This window comes from Micromys minutus (assembly GCF_963924665.1).
Source record: "Micromys minutus genome assembly, chromosome: 2".
NCBI lineage: Eukaryota > Metazoa > Chordata > Mammalia > Rodentia > Muridae > Micromys > Micromys minutus.
In genome coordinates, this window is record NC_137971.1 from 92007012 (window position 1) to 92030376 (window position 23365).

The 23365-nt window shown below is 35.6% G+C and overlaps 2 protein-coding genes across 2 annotated transcripts; both read left to right on the forward strand.

Annotated features, from left to right (window-relative positions):
* Nucleotides 1–213: 213 nt before the first annotated feature.
* LOC308418085 (olfactory receptor 52M1-like) lies at nt 214–1158 on the forward strand (the record flags this gene model as incomplete). The annotated part of the gene is made up of 1 exon (XM_080913414.1): nt 214–1158. One exon carries the CDS (start codon nt 214–216, stop codon nt 1156–1158), a length of 945 nt encoding a protein of 314 aa, XP_080769540.1.
* Nucleotides 1159–11510: 10352 nt separating this feature from the next.
* Nucleotides 11511–12455, forward strand: LOC308418078 (olfactory receptor 52M1-like; the record flags this gene model as incomplete). Its single annotated transcript, XM_080913408.1, has 1 exon — nt 11511–12455. The coding sequence occupies one exon, from the start codon at nt 11511–11513 to the stop codon at nt 12453–12455; it is 945 nt and encodes a 314-aa protein (XP_080769534.1).
* Between the last annotated feature and the right edge of the window lie 10910 nt (nt 12456–23365).

Here is a 23365-nt window from a genome sequence, read left to right on the forward strand (position 1 = left end):
CTTCAAGTGTCTTTGATGGATGGAAATGGGTCGTGACCCACACAGGTTGAGGATCCACTGGTCTAACTAAAAATTGGGTAGAGCTACAGGGTGAGTTTGAGAGACACTCCAGGTTTACTTCTCATTTGTTTGCAGAGTTGTTCGTGATCACCTTAGCAAAGCATGCACTCTGTACAAGGAGGACCTCAGCCACAAACAGTGGGCAGTGCCACCATGGAGACAGCTAACAAGTCACAACTCTCTCCAAGCACCTTCTGGCTGATGGGCATCCCAGGCCTAGAACACCTCCATGTCTGGATTGGGATTCCCTTCTGTTCCATGTACATGGTGGCCCTGGTGGGGAACGTGACTATCCTGGCTGTGGTGAGAGCAGAGCGCAGCCTCCATGAGCCCATGTTCCTATTCTTGTGCATGCTGTCTGGCACTGACCTGGTCCTCTCCACATCTACATTGCCACGCATGCTCTGTCTCTTCTGGATGGCAGCCCATGATATCACCTTCGATGCCTGTCTTGCTCAAATGTTCTTCATCCACAGTTTCACTGCTATGGAATCTGGCTTCTTCTTGGCCATGGCCATTGACCGCTATGTAGCCATCTGTGACCCATTGCGCCATGCCACAATTCTGACCCACAGCCGCATCGCCATGATGGGAGCAGCTGTGGTGCTGCGCGGGGTAGGCTTCTTCTCCCCACACCCCATCCTGCTCAAGCAGCTGCCGTACTGCAGAACTCGAATCATTGCACACACCTATTGTGAGTTCATGGCTGTGGTGAAGCTGGCGTGTGTGGACACAGGAGCCACCAAACGTTACAGCCTCAGTGTTGCCTCTGTCATCGGTTCTTGTGATGGCTTCTTCATTGCCCTCTCTTACGTTCTTATCCTCCGTGCTGTTTTTCGTCTTCCATCTCGAGAAGCAAGTCTTAAAGCCTTAGGTACCTGTGGCTCCCACGTCTGTGTAATCCTTGTTTTCTATTCTACGGCTGTCTTTACATTCCTGACCCACCGTTTTGGCCACAATGTAGACCCCCAAATTCATATCTTTATAGCCAATATGTACCTACTGGTACCACCTTTTCTAAACCCTATTGTTTATGGTATTAGAACAAAGAAAATTAGAGAGTATGTTTTTAGTTTTCTTAGAATAAAAATTTCCTGATATTTTGGATCTTGTCTGCAGAGAAAGCGACAACACAGGATGCTCCTATGCAAGTAACTTAAGCCTTCACTGTAACAGCCATCGTCGTATTTTCTCACAGAAAGTAGAGACCTTTTTGGTCTTGTATTTGGAGCAATCTCTTCACATAATATTAATGTGTGAATTATAATAAAACAGGCAAGTAAGAGGGCATCTCCCTTTCAGGGGCTGTCCTATGAGTTTGATGAGTATTGAATGCATCTCTTACTTCCTTACCTTTACCAATGTGTAATTAAATTGATAGAGTCTTATTTAAAAATCAATGAGTCACAAATGGCACTAAAATCTTAAAACAAGCCTGAGAAGAACATATAATTGAACCACTGATAAGCTATCATACAGAGGCATTATAAGTGATCTCGTAGCATCTGTATATGAGGAACTTTTCACACCATTGCAGCAATTGACACAGAAATCTCTCAGTCAAAGAATGTGCTCCACACCAGCATGGCAGCCATTAAACAGACATTTTCTAAGCTCCATATTTCAGTGGAATATGTTTCCTCGCTAAGAGTAACCTGCATCAGACTATTTGTCCAGTATGCATGGAGCCCAGGGTTCACTCTCAAATTCATCTCACAAATTTTTACCTGCGTAAAGCAAGTATGGCAAAAAATTTATAGTCACTTGTGTTCAATATTGATTTTTTATTTTAACTAACAATTGGCTTTTCTCACACTACATACATATTATTGAAGACCTGTCAAAAGTAATGAATTCAATTCATTTTTTTAGTTTTAATTGGGTGGCATTGTTTCTTGTTAAATGAAAATGAAAAGCCAATGTGTAAAGCACAATCTACATTTTTGGATGATGGTATTATCAGGAACATTAAAGAATAAATGGCTAATGAAAATGTAAGTATATTCATAAAAATATAACCATTTAGCCAAACCTCAAAATATGGTAACCCTAATATTCCTTTCTTTGTAAGCAGTCAATGAAGTGGATGTTAATCTCATGAAGGTGATGCTGTCTTTATAAAAATTTTTAAATTGTAAATATTATTTCCCCTTTCTCTTCTCATTCTTTGTTTTATCAACAATCTAGAAATTTGCTAAAGGCATATATCTTAGCTCATTTACCATTTAATAAATACTGTTGGCCAGACTCTTATTTATAACCAAAACTGTTTCAGAAATTCTTTTGATTACTCTGTCTAGGGTCTCCTCTACATGTGTCAGAGTTTTCTGCCCAGCATAGATGATGAATACACAGGTGGATGATAGGTAGGTAGATAATAGTGCACAGGTTAGCCGATACTGATATGCATGTGAGGAAGTACTAAATCATCATTCTCTGGTTTCTGTTAGTTTCCCCAACATCCCTGTGTGCTCTTTCCTACCTATGAAGCCTCATGTCTAAAAATCTACATTAAAGTCACAGTCCTTTTCATATCTTTGTCTTGGCTAATTTTCTACCTTGCTACATCTTTCTTACCTAAAAACATGTAGATGTTGTTAAAATTTAAATGCCACTTCAATCTTGTACTTTGTTTGAAAGATCAGTTTCTTCATCCCATACAGATAAATTTACCTTCATACCATAGTGTATATCTCAATATATCATTATATATTTCAATATACAATAAATGCAATCTACCATATAAGCAATCTGAAAGAAAAACCCCACATGATCATGTCATTAGAAAAGGCCTGTGCCAAAAACCTAACACACACACACACATGATAAAAGTCCTGGAGAGATTAAACAGGCAAAGGACACTATGCTTTAACAATCAACATGACAAAGGCGATTTATAACAAGTCCAAAGCCAACTCCAAATTAAATGAAGAGACTATTCAAACAATTTCACGAAGATCAGAAATAAGACAAGGCTGCTCATTGTGCCCCTAGTTACTGAATATGAAACTTGAAGTCTTACCTAAAGGGCATCAGGGGAATGCAAATTAGAAATAGGGAAGTCAAAGTATTGTGATTTGCAGATGATATGATAATGTACCAAAAAACATACCGCAAGAAAACTCCTATAGCTAACAAACACTTTCAGCAAAGTATCTAGATCCAAAATTATCTCAGAAAAATCAGTAGCTTTCCTATTTCCAAATATCAGATGAAATCAAGTAAACAACGTCATTTGCAATAGCCTCAAAGAACAAAATATCTAGGGTCAATTGTAGCCAAGTAAATTAAGCACTTATTTTAATTAGTCTTAATTCAAATAAACAAAAATAAAGTTTTTACTAAGCAGTATAAAATGTAACAAAAGAATTACGTGTTTGTCCTCTAATATTAAGTTTTCATTAAACATTCGATCTGTTCCCCTGATCCATCATAGAGTCGTTCATAGGATGCTGTAGAAACAGTACTGGGCAGAAAAGGGGCTTTGTTCTAAGTATAATTTAACAATATGAAGAGGAATGAAGTTTTTAAATTTAATAAATGTTTTATAATGAGTTATTTTCTGTATATTTTTCATTGGGGGGTTTAAGTGATGACTCTATATGAAGTCAATGAAATTTTGAAGTATAATGCTAGTCTAGATATTCTTAATAAATCTACACAACATCTAATAAGACCTTTCCAAGTGGTTTAATAATATTTTAAGTTACTTTTACATTTCTTTTCCTTCTTTTCCCATTATTGTTATAGTGGATTCTTTTAGGCTGTAGTCACCTCTTGAATATTTTGATGATCTTATATTTCTTGCTATTAGATATTCTTACTCTACATTAAGAAAGAAAATGAAAACATTTTTTGTAATTCTTATCTATTTTTACAAAGTTAGTTTTCTATACTTTCACATTTTCTTGGTTGTAACTAGATATGCCCACATATCGACAATTACTAAGACTGGCCACAAAAGTCAATATTGCCCAACTTGAAATATATAAACTCTCAAATATTACACTTTATTTTTCTAAGACACTTGCCAATGAATCAGAACAAACACTGATATTTAAGAATATTTTTCAGCTAAGATATTTTAAAAAATGGCACGTTAAAATGTTTTCCATTTTAATGTTTGCTCGCTATCTAATGTAAGAGATACCATTCTGATCTAAAATTAAAGCAAACTGATAATGCATACAAAAAAGAGTATCCATGAATTACTAATCATAATAAATACATATGTTTTTATATTATACATGTGATTAGGTAATTGATTTGCAGTAGTTCTAATGAGTATTTGGAAAGATTCTGATTAGAAAAGAATGGCAATATGGGAATTATATAATTATATTATAATCTAATTATTTTTAAACATTTTTATACCTACTGTGAGAGAATCAGTTTTGAAAGATTGTGAGCCACACATATAAGTATATATAAACAGCAAAAACATTACTCAATGACTTTAAAATAAGCTAGTGAAAAGAGGGGGGAAGGCCTGACACTATTACTCAGGCTGTGGAGCTCTCACAAAATGGGACTTATCATGACTGCCCTCAGAAAGACCCAACAAGCAGCTGAAAGAATCAGATGCAGAGTTAGAAGGAACAAATTGCAAATTTATTTGGAATAATAAAAGACCCAGTATAGCAAAAAATATTCTCAACAATTAAAAATAAACTTCTGAGGGAATCACCATCACAGACCTCAGCAGTATTACAGATCAATTGTAATTAAAACCTGTTGTTATTTAAAAAAACTGCATTGTATTAGTATATATGCAGTATGAGATAGGCAGGTAGATCAATAGAATAGAATCAAAGAACCAGAAATGAACCCACACGCCTATAGCCATGTGATCTTGGACAAAGGAGCTAAAAATATTTAAGGAAAAAAGGACAGCCTCTTTAACAAATGGCACTGCTTCAACAGGTGGCCAGCATGCAGAAGACCGCAAATCGATTCTTTCTTACTTCTTTGTACAAAGCTCAAGTCCAAGTGGATCAAAGATCTTCACATAAAACCAGGCACACTGAAACTAATAGAACAGAAAGTGGGGAAGAGCTTAGAACACACAGGCACAGAGAAAATTTTCATGAACAAAACACCAATGACTTATGCTCTATGATCAAGAATTGACAAATGAGACCTCATAAAATCACAAAGATTCTCTAAGGCAAAGGATACTGTCAAAAGAACAAAATGGCAACCAACAGATTGGGAAAAGATCTTTACCACTCCTACATCTGATAGAGGGCTAGTATCCCATATATTCAAAGAACTCAAGCAGTTAGACTCTAGAGAATCAAATAATCCTATTGAAAATGGGGTACAAAACTAAACAGTATTCTCAGCTGAAGAATATCGAACAGATTAGAAGCATCTAAAGAAATGCTCAACATCCCCAGTCATAAGGAAAATGAAAATCAAAACAACCCTGAGATTCCACCTTGCAGCAGTCAGAATGACTAAGATCAAAAACTTAGGTGACAGGAGATACTGGCAAGGAAGTAGAGAAAGGTACACTTCTCCATTGTTGGTGGGATTGTAAGCTGGTACAACCACTCTGGAAATCAGTCAGGTGGTTCCTCAGAAAACTAGACCTAGTACTACCTGAGGAACCAGCTATACCACATTTGGGAATATACCCAAAAGAAGCTTCAATATCTAACAAGGACACATGTTCCACCATGTTCATAGCAGGTTTATTTTTAATAGCCAGAAAATGTAAAGAACCCGTATGTCCTTCAACAGAGGAATGGATACAAAAATTGTGATACATTTACACAATGGAGTACTACTCAGATATTGAAAACAATGACTTCATGAAATTCCTAGACAAATGGCTTGAACTTGAAGCTATTATCCTGAATGAGAATACCCAGTAAGAAAAGAACACTTGTGGTATGTACTCACAAGCAAATAATAGCAGAAAAATCTTGGAATACCAAGAAATAATTCTCAAAGAGAAGGAAGGCCAGAAGAAAGATGCCTCAGTCCTTCTTAGAAGGGAGGACAAAACACTCATGGGAAGAAATAATGGGACAAATAGAGAAGCAGGGATTGTAAAAAAGATCATCCAGAGACTGTTTCACAAGGGTATCCATCCCATATGTAGCCGCTAACCCAGGAACTATTGCTGATGCTATGTAGTTATTACTTGCAGGAATCTGATATGGATGCCTTCTAAGAGGCTCTGCCAGAGTCATACAATACAAAGGAGGATCCTTGCAGCTAACCATCAGACTGAACACAGGGATCCCAATAAAGGAGCTAGAGAAAGGACTGAAAGATCTGAAAGGGTTTGCAAACCCATGTAAAGAACAAAATTATTAACTAACCAAACCTACCACAACTCCCAGGAACTAAAACACCAATAAATGAGTTCGCATGGAGAGATCCATGGCTCCAGTTACATATGCAGTAGAGGATGGCATTTTCTGGCATCAGTGGAAGGAGAGGCCTTTGGTCAAGTGAAGGCTTTTTTTTTTTTCCCAATGTAGGGGAATGCCAAGGCACTGAGGTGGGAGAGGGAGGTTGGGAGAAGGAGCACCTTCATAGAGGAAATGGCGGGGGGAGTTGGGATGGGAATGTTGGAACGGGGATAGCATCTTATGTAAGTACAGAGAATATCAAAAGAATAAATAAATAAATAAATAAATAAATAAATAAATAAATAAATAAATAAATCCATAAAGATAAGAAGATCCAGTTTGTAATGGATTCACAATTTATTGCACACAAAGGAAGAAAAATAACAGAAAACTAAATTTAAAATTTTAGATATGCAATAGAAAGTGGTACTCAGTTTGTTTAAGAAACAGGAAAGAGAAGCACATTTAGTAGTTAGAAAAAAAAAAACAGGAGTTTCAGTTAAATTCTCCAATCTCCTGACTCTTGGATGCTGAATTTTGCATTTGGAGAAAGGAAGATATATTGAAGCTTTGAATTGTTTTAACTTTGTTAATATATGTAAAAAATTAATTAAGACAGTTTTGAAATAAAACAAGATGAAACAACAATAAATGTTAAAAATGAATTAGTAAATGTTTGCTTAGGTGAGCGAAATCCCTCAGGCCTAAAATGCACCATTGTTTCCAGAACTTTAGAAAATAGTTCATGTGCTGCAATTTTGTGCCTTCAAGCCTGGAAGAAATAGAAACCACCATTATGAGAGAAAAAAAGCCTAATGCTGGCACATGGCCCACATGGCATGGCAGTGTTCAGGGAACTAAGAGAAGGAGAAAAGGAAGAAAAAAATGGCATGTACAAGGAGAAGCAGAGAGAGAAAAAGAGAGAGAGAGACAGAGAGACAGAGACAGAAACAGAGTTACAGAGAGACAGAGAGACAGGGACAGACAGAGAGACAAAAGCATGACATCATCCTAAGATGTGCCCTTAGTTTCCAGTGGTCTTCTTTCTGCAGTAGTCAACATTATTGAGATTCTAAGATCCTTCTAAAAGAGCACTAACCACTGGGATCCCATGCATGTGCCTGTAGAGTGACATTTTATAGTGAAACCATAAAGAGTCTGGAAGAAATAATTCTCTTTTGTTAGAAGTGACTTACTTGTGATCTTTGTCAATTGGCTTATGTGGGACAAAGAACCTGATTCTCATGTACTTAAAGGCTAGAGTGAAATCAAAAAGGATAAAAAGTTTAGATCAATGGAAGAGTTTGACTCTGGATTTCTGCAAAGAAGGCAATATGGTTTTAGTAAGATACACAATAGTAATGTATTGGTGAGAAAGATGCAGTATGAAAAGAAAAAAATAGGATGCTAATGAGTAGAAGCAAAATATTGGATGAGATTATGGAAAGATAAGTTTTTTATATGTAATAATACCTAAAAAATAAAGATCTACAATCATAAATCAGATACAGGGTACAAATTTTAGAGGAAGGACTAGAAAATAAAAACACTATCCAAGTTATTGACATCAGGAAGACTTATGATAGGAATATTCTTAGATATATTCAGTAAACATATTAAATATCAGTGTCAAGGACACATTAAGAAATAATATCTTTATTAATTTTCTGAAAAGAGACTTTGTAACAATTACTCTCACTAAAAGCAATTTAAGTCTCACAAGTTGGGAACTGGACCCTGACCCCAGAGGACCACTAATCACTGCTCCATCTGTGATGATCCAAAGTGTGCTGTAGCTCCATCTCCTATTAACAGAGCATCCGATGCATCTGTTCACCAAAATCTCTCTGGAGAGTGGGTACCTTTTATATTGGAAGAATGAAAACAGAAATACTAGATGGGAAAGAGCAAGTAAGGCTGCACTCTTATATACTATTTCATATAATTATGAGATCATCAGAAAGGTAACATTCCATTCTACAAATATCCAATTGTAGACAATTGTAGACAAATAAATGTTCATACATATATATTAATAGGTACATCCCTTCACAAATTATACCTAGAATATCTGTTTATTAACTTAAGTGTAGGCTAATAGACATTCTGAATTAGATTTGTAATAACATTGTAATCAGCCAGGACAGATCATTTTTTTGTGTGGATACTCCTATTTATGTTCTCTTTAGCTTTGGAATTTGTGAGACCACAGCATGAAAGAAAAATATTTAGGAGTAAAGAAGAAACAGGTTTTGAAAGGAAGTAAGCAGGTAGACAAGAAGCTAGAGGGTGAAAAATAAGATGACTTGAAGTAAGGAAAAGGAAGTAATAATGTAATTAAATCTTAATACAAATACAAAGTTTAAAATAAATGAAAGAAATTGAGTCATGGCATTTTAGTTCTAATTTTTAATATTAGGTTTCATGTGTACTATGTGTACAGCAGCTGAAACAGGGTTTCCTTGGAAGTATTTTAAATTAACAATGACTTAATTACTTGGAAAAAATGTTTATAAAATAAAGACACTGGTGCTAGACTTTGGGCTCAAGCACTGTAATACCAACTTATGCAAGACTTTGACACTGAGAAATTTAAACTTATAAAGCAGTTAGTTGACCCAATAATTGCATTTCACTAAATAAGATATACCATGGCTTTTAAGCCTTTCAAAAAATAGCAAAATTGTGAAGTTCCAAGGAGAGCACCTATTAACAACAAATGCCCATGTAAGGTGAGCTAGCAAACAACCACAGAACCACAGATGAAATTCTAGTGGACCTAAGTGCTACAAGATAATGAAATGTTACATAGATAATAATAAAGAAAAAAAGAGGACAGGAGACACCATCAAAACACTTATGAAACAAAGGTTACCACTGCAAAGAGGCATTGTGTGGTTGATGGATATTACAATCAGCCTACTTAGAACACTCAAAAGAGAGGGCACAAAAGCTGAAAGCATGGTTTTTATTTCTAATTGCTAGTCTAATTATACTATACCTTTGCTTCGACAATGTGCTAGATCCACATTTGGTGCAAAGTAAGGAACAAATACAAATGCTTGTCTGGTGGCTGGTTGATTTGTGCAAGGTTGTGCTCCTACCTGGCACATTTTTTTTTCCAAGACAGGGTCTCACTCTGTATTTCTGGCTGTCCTGAAATTAACCATGTAAACCATGCTGGCCTTTAACTCACAGAGATACAGCTTTCTCTGCCCCACATATGATGGGATTAAATGCCACTGTGGCTGGCAAAGTGTAATATTAATCGTCCCATTGATTTTCCCCATTCTTTATAATGGGAAACTGATATAGGAGACATAAAGCATATGAATCAGGCAACTTAGAACTTAGAACTCTAAGTACACAAAATAGAAAGGTATGAGAAGAATCTATGGTGAAAACGTAATCAATAGGGAAAAGGCCAGAAGCAATGGCATTGCTTATAAACATGGCCTTTAAGGTTATTGGAATGCTTAATGGGCAAAATTTTAATAATATAAAGAAATTAAGTAAATATTTTTAGAGATCCCATGTCAAACTCAAATTTTTCCAAACACAATTCTGCAGCTAATCAATCATCTAAATAGATTAATGACATATTTTTACATTTACTTAAGTATGTCATGGAGTGCAAACACCAGTTGATGAGATACTTGACCAGACTGTCCAATAAAAAAGGCAAAGCTTAATAATGGTAATTTCATTGATATTAAACTCAGTGTACTTATTGCTAATAAGTTATAAAACGTATTACTGAGATCCATTTAGAAATTTCAATTGTTGTGGACTCCTTTCAAAAATCCTCATTTAAGTTACATATTTAATATGGAACATAAACACAAAAAATTTAACAGACCATGTTAAATATAAATTTATGACAAATCATTTTTACACTAAAATACAAAGCCAAAATCTATGTAATGTTACCTTGAAGAATCTGTCTTTTAAATTAATCCATAGCATTGGTGGGTTATAGTTTACTATACATTAATAATCAAAGCAGAACATAGTGAATTTATCATGAATAAAATGACAAAAGCTTTGCACTCAGGAAGAGGCATGGTAAACTGTTCATATCTTGGACCCTCATCTATGATGGTGTTGTGCTATTTGAAAGCTTTCAGGGTTCTAAACTCTAACAGTCAAAGTTGGACAGCTTTCATGGATTTTCTAGCTAAGAGTTAATGTCTTTCCTAGGTTAAAAACAATAAAGTAAGTCTTCTTCATCACCTTATATAAAATGATGTGAATTGAACTACAGCCTCAAATTTGTAATGCTAGTATGAAAGAAATGCATGATGTCTTAATCTCTGTTGTGATTAGTATGCTCAGGAACAACATGAGTTGAGATGAATAAGGCACACTAGGAAACACAGAAGAGTTGAAATGTAAAATGAGAGTTTCTCAAAGTTAGGATAAAATAAATGGATAGATAGGTGGGTAGCCAGAAAGAAAGATAGATAGATAGATAGATAGATAGATAGATAGATAGATAGATAGACCAAAAAACAGATATTTTATGTAAAGAAAACAAACAGCAAAAAATGGGCAAAAAATTACTTGTCGCCATCAAATTTTGGAAAGACTGTTCTGCCATATGAAGGACCATGAAGTCTACATATGTTCACAGAAAAAAAGCAGTGTCTGATCAAGGCTCCTAAGGACAGCTTCTGAGCTAGTAACAAGAAAAACTAAAAACCAAAGAACATACTGTATAACAAAGAAAAAGCATCTCTTGAGACTATTCAATAACTGTCAGAATTTTCTCTTTCTCGAGACATAAAGAAGACAATATGAATAAAGAGTATTGAATATGTTCTTCATTTTAATTTGATAGCTATGAAAACATAATCAATAAATAAAAGAAGCACTAAATTCACAAATGTGAAATGTGCACTTTTTAAAGAAGTGTATCTAAGGGCTTCTGCACACACATAACAAGAGTGAGATTTATCTAACATGGTATTTTTGGATTTTCTAGCTTTATTCCTCAATCATTTTCAGAGTTGCTTGGAATCACCTTGGGAAAACATGCACTCTGTACAAGGAGGACTTCAGCCACAAACAGTAGGCAGTGCTACCATGGAGCCAGCTAACAAGTCACAACTCTCTCCAAGCACCTTCTGGCTGATGGGCATCCCAGGCCTAGAACACCTCCATGTCTGGATTGGGATTCCCTTCTGTTCCATGTACATGGTGGCCCTGGTGGGGAACGTGACTATCCTGGCTGTGGTGAGAGCAGAGCGCAGCCTCCATGAGCCCATGTTCCTGTTCCTGTGCATGCTGTCTGTCACTGACCTGGTCCTCTCCACATCTACATTGCCACGCATGCTCTGTCTCTTCTGGATGGCAGCCCATGATATCACCTTCGATGCATGCCTTGCTCAAATGTTCTTCATCCACAGTTTCACTGCTATGGAATCTGGCTTCTTCTTGGCCATGGCCATTGACCGCTATGTAGCCATCTGTGACCCATTGCGCCATGCCACAATTCTGACCCACAGCCGCATCGCCGTGATGGGAGCAGCTGTGGTGCTACGCGGGGTAGGCTTCTTCTCCCCACATCCCATCCTGCTCAAGCAGTTGCCGTACTGCAGAACTCGAATCATTGCACACACCTATTGTGAGTTCATGGCTGTGGTGAAGTTGGCGTGTTTGGACATAGGAGCCACCAAACGTTACAGCCTCGGTGCTGCTTTTGGCATTGGCTCCTGTGATTGTTTCTTCATTGCCATCTCCTATGTTTTTATCCTCCGTGCTGTCTTCCGGCTCCCATCTCGAGAAGCAAGTCTTAAAGCCTTAGGTACCTGTGGCTCCCATGTATGTGTCATTGCTGTTTTCTATTCCACGGCTGGGTTTACCTTCCTGACCCACCGTTTTGGCCACAATGTGGCCCCCCAAATTCATATTTTAATAGCCAATATGTATTTATTGGTTCCACCATTTCTTAACCCCATTGTTTATGGGGTTAGGACCAAGAAAATTCGAGACTATGTTCTCAATACTCTAAAAGTAAAAGGTAGCTGATCATGCTGAAGTTGTTTGAAAGTTACAGTAATATAAAGCTTAAAGGAAAGTTGCAAGTAATTGGTCTTTCCTCATGATACTTTTGAAGTATAAATACTAATTTTAATGTGGAGAAATCACTACATATAGAAGAGTTAGCACAAGTTCTGATGAAATTATAGTTGTGCTATTTTTGTGTGTACTTTGTTTACAGTTAACTTCTTTAAAACCTGATAAGTAAATTCAGTCTTTATCATGGTTAGTACTTCAACCTGTGTGTTAATTTGATATAGCAGCTTACTTTAGAATAAAAAGAAATTCAAATGGAAAGAAACACATGACCATTTTTAAATGTTCTTCAAGAACGGGCTACTTAAAAATTACTGATCACGGTCAATAATTGACATGAAAGTTATCGGGCGGGAGAGATGGCTCAGCAGTTAAGATCCAAGACTGCTCTTCCAGAGGTCCTGAGTTCAAATCCCAGCAACTACACAGTGGCCCACAATCATTTTTAATGGGACCTGATACCTTCCTCTTCTGGTGTGTCTGAAGACAGCAACACTAAACTCACATAAAATAAATAAAAAAAATTTAAAAATAAAAAAGTTATATATTTGGTTTTGGCCTCTAAATTTATGAAAATGCCCCATATATTTATAAAAACTGTCACACAATTCCTTGACATTAAATGTAGACTATCCTACACAATGATCTAATAAGCAAATACTTAATATTTTCTATTTTGATTGTGAGTATGTGTAATATGGGTATGTGTGAATGGGTAAAGGTATCTAAGATATACAATTGTTGGATTGCCTACAGCTGGAGTTCCAGGTGGTTTGTTGAATGTGATTTCTGGCCTAGGATGCCCAGCCTTCTACATAATCATACTCCAGCCACAGGGGTATCTCTCTAGCCTTATTCAACAATGATTTAAATAATATTGTACTTATAGGCTAATTTCTCTAATTAAAGGAACTGTAACTAGTTTAAACTGAGATAACTAACATATGGTCATTTTAAACCTGTCATTTCAGTAGACCATGGATTCTATTCATAAATGTTTCTACATTCTTGTGAATTATCCCAGAGCTTGCTCAGACATAATGATCTTAATTTTATTTATTTATATTTGTATTTATAAAGTAAAAGTTACTTCCTTTTATAAAAGTCGATTTTTAAAATAAATCAGCTTAAAGTTCTGAACCATTATATACATATAATGTTGAAAATAAAATTATTTTTAAAATACATTTTTAGAACAATTTGAGCAACTGAACATTTACTCTTGATAAATTTAACTCCTTTCCTTATTTCTTCTCTTATACAATATGGATGTGCTGAAGAATTCAATAAATACTTATGGAATCAATGTTTTTTCTATATTACTTACATTTTACAAAAATGCTGTTTATACTTTATTTTTGCATAAGGCCTATAGACGTGTTCGAGGTGGTTTTGTGTATAGTCATGTCCACAGACATGTGAGGTCACATGTATGGATGGATGGATGTCTAAACATGTGTCTATATATGAGAGCTAACAGCCAAGGAAAGACAAAAAGGTCATGGAAGTGGGGCTATTAACAAGCAGGTAAAGAAAATAGCAAGCATGAATCAATGTGGATTTTCAGATAGCTTAGGATGTGAAGCCAATGAAGAAATAAAGGAATACACAATGCTGGCTACGGAATAGAGTAAGATATAATTAAGGCTGGGATAGTATCAGGCAAGAGTGAGACGTCTTCAAGACTGCACTCAGCAGCTGAGTGAGTAGCTAAGCTAAATGAGCAAAATGAGTAGTGTGTAAATCAGAAGTATTCTATGGTTTGTAATTTGAAAAGATATTATTGGGCCTTAAAACAAAGAAGATTCTGCCTCTTCTTTGAGTATGGAAAAATAAAAGAGACAACATAATAGATAAAATGAACTCAATCCAGACCAAAAAAAAAAAAAAATAACTGCATTACATTTGTGACATCTAATGTAAACAATAATTTAGAAGGCAAGACAACCCTATACAAAAAAACACAGGCAACTAAGGAAAGCTAAGAGTGAGAGAAATAGTCTTACCAGAGAAAGAATCTTACCAAGGGAAAAGTACAGCAGTTAGATATTCATTTTAGGATATCCAACACTGAAAACATGCTTATTAGTGATATTAGGTATTGACTGAGTAGGTTATATTTAGAGATTTATATGTATAGGCATAAACATATGCATATGTAACAACAATCTATGGGAAATGGTCATGAATTTGAAGAGAGCAAGAAGGGATACGTGAGAGGTTTTGGAGGGGAAAAATCAAGAAGGAATGAGGAAACTATATTATATTACTATATTATAAACTCAAAAATAAAAGAAATACATTTTCAATAAGAGTATTAAACATAGAAATGAGAATAAATATAGTTACTAGGGTGCCCCAGTGTAACAGAGAAACATAAATAAAATGGTGCACAGTTAACAGTTATGAAGGTCAAGTATTGATATAAACAATACTATCTACAATAATCAGATATTGTAAACCCTGAGTTTAATCTGTTTCAAAAACCTTTCTCTAATAGATATGCTAATTTACACAGCTTTGTTAAATACTTCACAATGAATAGCATCACATTATACAAGTTAACTTTAGAAGTCAAAACATATATTCATAAAAAGATGTCTGTGTGCCCAATGTTGTAAATAATGGAGAGATAAAAATAGAAGACATGAATGAAGTACATGTCTTTAAAAAACTTTCACTGTATAAAAGGATAATAAAGATATAGATTTATGGCTTATAGTGATCAAAAATAAAGGTTATTTGAATATACTTTACCCTCTGGAATATAGCCTAATAAAGATTCTGCTAACCTCTGAAATCACATAACTGTCATTTACCCTTGGCACTGTTCTTCTAGGTCTAAGAATTCACAGTTGAAAATTGATAAAAAATCAGTGTTTGTGTGTGTGTCTGTGTGTGTGTGTGTGTGAATGCTCACATTTATTCATAGATATTTGATGACTAGCCTTTGCATGAGCAACAACAATATACGAATGAATAGAGCTTAGCTCATAGTATAATTCCTTCCTGGCTCTTACAGTCTTTCTGCCCCTCTTTCTGCAATGATCACTGAGCTTTAGGTATAGGAGTTGTATTGCAAATGTATCCATTGTAACTGGAATCCACAGCTTTTCATTTTGATTGGTTGTGGGTTTCAGTAATGGTCCCAATCTGGTGTAAAGAGAAGTTTTTTGATGGGAGTAAGGGGCGCAGTTCTCTCTGTGTGTACAATAACATATGTTTATAATGTAATTTGGTGTGAGATTGTGTCTCCTAAGAATTTCAAAAGTCATACCCATACAGTTTTACCAACATGATTGCCTAAACATGTTGAACAAAAATATAAACAACAGAATACTAATGTCAACTAGAAAACTTCCAGGTCTTAATTCTACACAAAGGGCTACAAGTAATTAAGGAATGTTGAGAGTAGTTGGAAAATAGTTTTTTTTTTCCCCTGAAAGAGTATACCAATTGGTTCTCAAATATAAAATTGTCATACATATTTCATATATATGTTATTATATATCATATATAAATGTCACATATACACATATACATTTACATATATGCTATTATATATACTAACAATGTTTTACATATCAAAAATATGTAATAGGTTTTATATAAACTTGTATGTAGAAATAGATTAATAGATAGATATACATATACTTATGTAACAATAAATAAAATAAGATGACATAATTTGAAAGAGTGAAAGGGGTTAATATGAGAGTTTGGAGGAAGAAATAGGGAGGCTGAAAAAGTGGAATTGTATTATAATCTCAAATTTTAGAAAAAATTAAAATAATAATAATCTGAATGAATAATGGAAAAGCAAATAGGCTGATCCCTAATTACTCTCTTCAAGATAATTAGCCCTACCAGTAATTTTTGAACAAAATAGTTTTTAATTTTTCTTCGTTTTTTAGTCATATCTACAATTTCACCAAGAGTCTTTTGAAAATAGTTCTGGAGATGCAGGACACAGGCCTGCTGAGACTATGCTGCGAGTAGCAGGGGTACAGAGAGGTATAGCTCCAGTGCCCGGAAAGAACCCTCCACCCCATTGGTTCAGGGGAGCAGGAACTCTGCAGTAGGGTCTCCATTTCCACCTGGCAGGCTATGCGTGCAGAGCAGGCACTCAGGCCATCTCCCACCAAGAACATCAAAGATCCAGGGACACCTGACTGGTGAGACTGCACTGCAAGTAGCTGGGGCACAGAGACATCTGGGTTGAGCACACTTAAAGCGTGTCCCCTAACTCCCATTGGTTCAGGGGGGCAGAAACACTGCCATAGGGATTCAGCTTCCACACAGAGGGGCCTTGCTTGCAGAAAAAAATGCTCAGGTCATCTGCCACCAGGAACAGCGGAGATCCAGGGACACAGTCCAGGTACACGGGAGAGACGGGAACCAATCACTGAAAACAAGACCATGTATAATCACGGACAAGATGGCAAGAGGAAAGCAAAACAACTTACCCAACAGAAACCAAGACAACCTCGCAACAACAGAACGAAGCTCTCCTATCGCAGAAAACAGAGAAATGCTAAACACTCCAGAAAAAGAAAACTCAGACCTGAAATCATTCCTCAAGATGATGATAAAGATTCTTAAACAAGAACGGGAGAAAAAGCATAAAGAAATAGAAGCTTTTAAAGAGGATGCAAGAAAAACCTCAAAGAACTCAAAGAACTGGAGAAAGACAGGACCAAAGAGATGAAGGAATTGAAGAAGGAATTTAAAATGGAAATGGAAACAATAAAGAAAACACTAAAAGAGACAACCCTAGAGGTAGAAAACCTATAAAAGAAATCAAGAGTCACAGATGCAAGCATCTCCAACAGACTACAAGAGATGGAAGAGAGAATCATGGGTGCTGAAGACAACATTGAAAACATGGACAAAACAGTCAAAAAAGATGCAAAAGCCAAAAATCGTCTAACCCAAAATGTCCAGAAGATCCAGGAAACAATGAGAAGACCAAACCTAAAGATAATAGAAATAGAAGAGGGCGAAGAATATCAACTAAGAGGCACAGTAAATATCTTCAACAAAATCATAGACGAAAACTTTCCTACCCTTAAGAATGAGATGACCATGAGCATAAAAGAATCCTACAGAACTCCAAATAGAGTGGACCAGATAAGAAATTCCTTCTGACACATAGAAGTCAAAACGCCAAGTGCCCAAAGCAAAGAAAGAATACAAAAATAAGTAAGAAAAAAAGGTCATGTAACATATAAAAGCAGAACAATCAGAATCACACTCGACACCTCAACAGAGACTATGAAAGCTAGAAGATCCTGGACAGACATCATACAGACCCTAAAAGATCAGGAGTGAAAGCCCAAGCTGCTATATCCGGCAAAACTCTCAATCACCATAGGTGGAGACACCAAGATATTACAAGACAAAACTAAATTTACACAATATCTGACCACAAACCCAGCAATACAACGGATTATAGGTAGAAAATTCAATAAAAGAAGAGAAACTACATCCTAGTAAGAACAAGAAAACCCCTAAGCAAGAAAACCAAAAGAAGAAAGACACACAGGCACAATTCTAACTCTAAAAGCAAAAATAGCAAGAAACAGCAACCAGTATTCCTTAGTATCTGTTAACATAAATGGACTCAATTCCCCAATAAAATGATATAGGCTATCAGACTGGATACAAAAACAAAACCCAACATTTTGCTGCATACAGGAAACTAATCTCAGAGACAAAGACAGACACTATCTCAAAGTAAAAAGTTAGGAAAAAACGTTCCAAGTAAACGGCCCAAGAAGCAAGCTGCAGTGGCCATTCTAATATCGAATAAAGTAGATTTTCAACCAAAAGTTATCAAAAAAAGATAAGGAAGGACACTTTTTACTCATTACAGGGATAATTTGTCAGGAGGAACTCCCAATCCTTAATACATATGCTCCAAATACAAGAGCATCCATATTCATAAAAGAAAACCAATTAAAGCTCAAAAAATACATTGCACCCCACATAATAACGGTGGGAGACTTCAAAACCTCACTTTCCTCGGTGGAAAGATCATGGAAACAGAAACTGAACAAGGACACAATGAAACTAGCAGAGGTTATGAACCAATTGAAATTAATAAACATCTACAGAACATATCATCCTAAAACAAAAGAATACACCTTCTTCTCAGCACCTCACAGTACTTTCTCCATAATTGACCATATAATCAGTCACAAACAAGCCTCAATAGATATAAGAAGATTGAAATACTACCATGCATCCTTTCAGATCACCATGGTCTAAGGCAGATCTTTCATAACAACAAAGAGAACAAAAAGCAAATATACACATGGAAACTAAACAATGCTCTATTGAATGATAACAGGGTCAAAGAATAAATAAAGAAAGAAATTAAGGATTTTCTAGAATTTAATGAAAACAAAAACACAACATATCCAAACCTATGGGATGCAATAAAAGCAGTACTGAGAGGAAAACTCATGGCTCTGAGTGCTTCCAAAAAGAAATTGGAGAGAGCATACACTAGCAACTTGACAGCACAGTTTATGCTCTAGAACAAAAGGATGCAGATACACCCAAGAAGAGTAGATGGCAAGAAATATTTAAACTCAGAGCAGAAATTGACCAAATAGAAACAAAAAGAACCATTCAAAGAATCAACAAAACCAAGAGCTGGTTCTTTGAGAAAATTAACAAGATTGATAAACCCTTTGCCAGACTAACTAGAAAGCAAAGAGAGAGTATCCAAATTAACAAAATCAGAAATGGAAGTGCAGACATAACAACTGAAACTGAGGAAATTCAAGAAATTATCAGATCCTACTACAAAAGCCTATACTCAACAAAGCTGGAAAATCTGGAGGAAATAGATGAATTCCTACACAGATACCAGATACTAAAGTTAAGCCAGGATCAGGTAAACCATCTAAGTAATTCCATAACACCTGAAGAAGTAGAAGCAGTCATCAAAAGTTTCTCATCCAACAAAAAGCCCAAGTCCAAAGAGGTTCAGTGCAGAATTTTATCAGACATTTTTGATGACCTAATACCAATACTCTCCAAACTATTCCACAAAATAAAGCCAGATGGAATACTACATAACTCATTTTTCAAGGCAACAATAACCCTTGTTCCTAAACCACTCAAAGACCCTACAAGGAAAGAGAACTTCAGACCAATTTCACTTATATATATCGATGCAATAACACTCAACAAAATCCTTGCAAACCGAATCCAAGAACACATCAAAACGATCATTCACCATTATCAAGTAGGCTGCATCCCTGGGATGCAGGGATGGTTTAATATATGGAAATTCATCAACGTAATCCACCATATAACCAAACTCAAAGAAATAAACTGTATGGTCATATCACTAGATGTTGAGAAAACATTTGACAAAATTCAACACCCCTTATGTTAAATGTCTTGGAAAAAACAGGAATCCAAGGCCCAGACCTAAACATAATAAAAGCAATATACACCAAACCAATAGCAAACATCAAACCTAACAGTGAGAAATTTGAAGCAATCCAAGAATAATCAGGGACTAGCGAAGGCTGCCCACTCTTCCCCTACCTATTCAACATACTACTGGAAGTCCTGGCCAGAGCAATTAGACAGCAAAAGGAAATCAAAGGGATACAAATTGGAAAGGAAGAAGTGAAAACATCACTGTTTGAAGATGACATTATGGTGTATGTATGTGACCACAAAAATTCCACCAAAGAACTTCTACAGCTGATAAAAAAGTTCAGCAAAGTGGCTGTATAGAAAACTAAGTCCAACAAATCCATAGCCTTTCTCTATTCAGAGGACAAACATGAGGATAAAGAAATTTGGAAAAAAACATACCCTTCTCAATAGTCACAAACAATATGAAATACTTTGGTGTGACTCTAACTAAGCAAGTGAAGGACCTGTATGACAAAAACTTCAAATCTCTAAAGAAGGAAATGAGGAAGACCTCAGAAAGTGGAAAGATCTCACATTCTCATGGAATGGATGGATCAACATTGTAAAAATGACCATCTTACCAAAAGCAATCTACAGATTCAATGCAATCTCCATCAAAATTACAACCCAATTCTTCACAGAGTTGGAAAGAGCAATGTGCAATTTCATCTGGAATAACAAAAGACCTAGAATAGCGAAATCCATCCTCAACAACAAGAAAACATCTGCAGCAATCACTGTCTCTGACCTCAAGCCATATGACAAGTAATTTTGCTAAAAACTGCATGGTACTTGTACAGAGATAGGCATGTGGATCAATGAAATAGAATAGAAGATCCAGAAATGAACCTTCACATATATGGTCACTTGATTTTTGACAAAGGAGCTATAAACATTCAATGGAAAAAAAGACAGCCTCTTCAACAAATGGTTTTGTTTCAACTGGCACTCTGCTAGCAAAAGAATGAAAATAGACTCTTTCTTATCTCCTTGTACAAAGCTCAAGTGCAAGTGGATCAAAGATCTCCACATTAAACTGAAACTATTAGATGAGAAAGTAGGAAAAACCTTAGAACACATAGGCACAGGAGAAAATTTCCTGAACAGAACATCAATGGTTTGTGCTCTAAGGTCAAATATCGACACATGGGACTTATTGAGATTCCAAAGTTTCTATAAGGCTAAGGATACTGTTAACAAAACAAAACAGCAGCCAAAAGATTGGGAAAAGATCTTTACCAACCCCACATCAGATTGAGGTCTAGTATACAAGGTATCCAAAGAACTCAAGAAGTTACTCACCAGAGAATCAAACAACCCTATTAAAAATGGGGTACAGAGCTAAACAAAAAGTTCTCAATTATGGAATGTCAAATGGCTGAGAAGCATCTAAGAAAGCACTCAATATCATTAGCCATCAGAAAAATGCTAATTAAAACAACACTGAAATTCCACATCACACCAACCAGAATGGCTAAGTTCAAATATTCAGATGGCATCAGATGCTGGTGAGGATGCTGAGAAAGAGGAACACTTCTCTAATGTTTGTGTGTTGTAACCTGGTACAACCACTCTGGAAATCAGTCTGGCGATTCATCAGAGAATTGGACATAGTACTACCTGAAAACCCAGTTATTCCACTTCTGGGCATCTACCCCAGAGAACTCCAACTCACAGCAAAGACACCTGCACCACAATGTTCATAGCAGCCCCATTTATAATATCCTGAAGCTGGAAAGAACTTAGAGGTCCTTCAGTAGATGAATGTATACAAAAACTTGTGGTATATTTGCACAATGGAGTACTACTGAGCTATAAGAAACGATGACTTTATGAATTTCTTAAGAAAATAGATGCATCTAGAGAATGTCATCCTAAGTGAGGTAACCCAGTCACAAAAGAACAGACATTATATGAACTCACTGATAATTGGATACTAACCCCAGAAAGCTCTGAACAGCACAGAAACAACTCACAGACTATATGAAGTTCAAGAAAAAACAAAGTCCAAAAAAAAAAGATGAGAAAATGAAACACCATTATGCTCAATCTTTACACACCAAGAAAACTTTGACTATTTCCAGGTTACATCCTGTTTTACATGTACTTTATGCTCATTGTAACTAGTAAGACTTTCATGCATACTATCAAACCTTTAAAAATATCAAGTACTGACAAAAATGTATTTTTATACTTTTATGCAAAAATGCTTAAAATCTGTACATTTATCTTTGTTTTTTTAAAATAAAGTTGTTTAATTTAAAAAAAACAGTTCCTACAGAGCATTGTCTTTTACAATATTTATCCTCTAGCATTCTAATCTTTCTCAAATTTCATCAGTTCTTCCCTTTTCCTTTATCCCACAAATGCTCTTAAATTTGCTTTGTCTCTAATTTTTAAAAAAAGTATGTCTGGGCTTCAATGCCATTTAAGGAATGAAGAACCTTGATAATTGTTTTTAATTCATTTATGGAACCCTGAAAATGACTAGAAGTAAAAATTAAAAAAAATTGAAAATAAATCAATTTCATGTAATTATAACCTAGTACAACATCGTTTTGAATTTGACTCCCCATCTGTCCAATCTAGTTTCAGCATTCTTAAAAAAAACCCATTGATTCAACCACTCTTTCATGTCCCTCTGGGGTTTTTAATCCCTGTGGACCTGTATTCTACAGTTCTATGGTGCTTAGCAAATTTTGTATTTCCTTATTCATTCACCTTAAGGGTTTTATCCAACAAGTTTCCAGCCAAGAGCAGCACATCTGGGTAAAGGCAAGGTCACTTGAGACTCATGGGAGAAAACCAAACCAACTTAAATGTGTCTCAAGCTCAAATACTACATTTTAATCTGGAGTGAAAGAGCGCTTCAGACCTCCAATGTACTGAATAACTCCAGGATTGGCCAGATCTATAATTCTCTGCAGGTAGGACTCCAGAAAATGAACAAAGGAGGGAGAGAAAAGGGTAAAAATGTTCTAGGACTCAGAGAGTTATGTAGGTAGAATAGATTTTCATGTGTGCTCAACCAAATAGCACAAAATACCTAAATCCATTTTAGGGTTTTAGAATGATCAGAAACACTTATTTAAAGAAAACAACGCAAAATGAAAAAAAAAAAGCTCTGTGTTTATTCTTAAATCAATTGCATTTTTCTGTAATATTCACCTATTTTTTCCAATATTTTATGATAGTACAGAGAAAACCTTTGTCACTTTGCTTAAAATTCTAGTGCTCTCTTAAAGAAGCTGTCTTGTGGGGAATATTATCCATAGTATTACTGGTGGATAATTATACACTCTCTCCCAGAAACTTCAAAATGTACTAGTTTCTGATATTTTTTTAGTGAGTCTCTTTTGTGGTCAAGCAGCTATCCATGATAAGATTCTGATTTCTAGCAGATTAAACTGCATTTTACT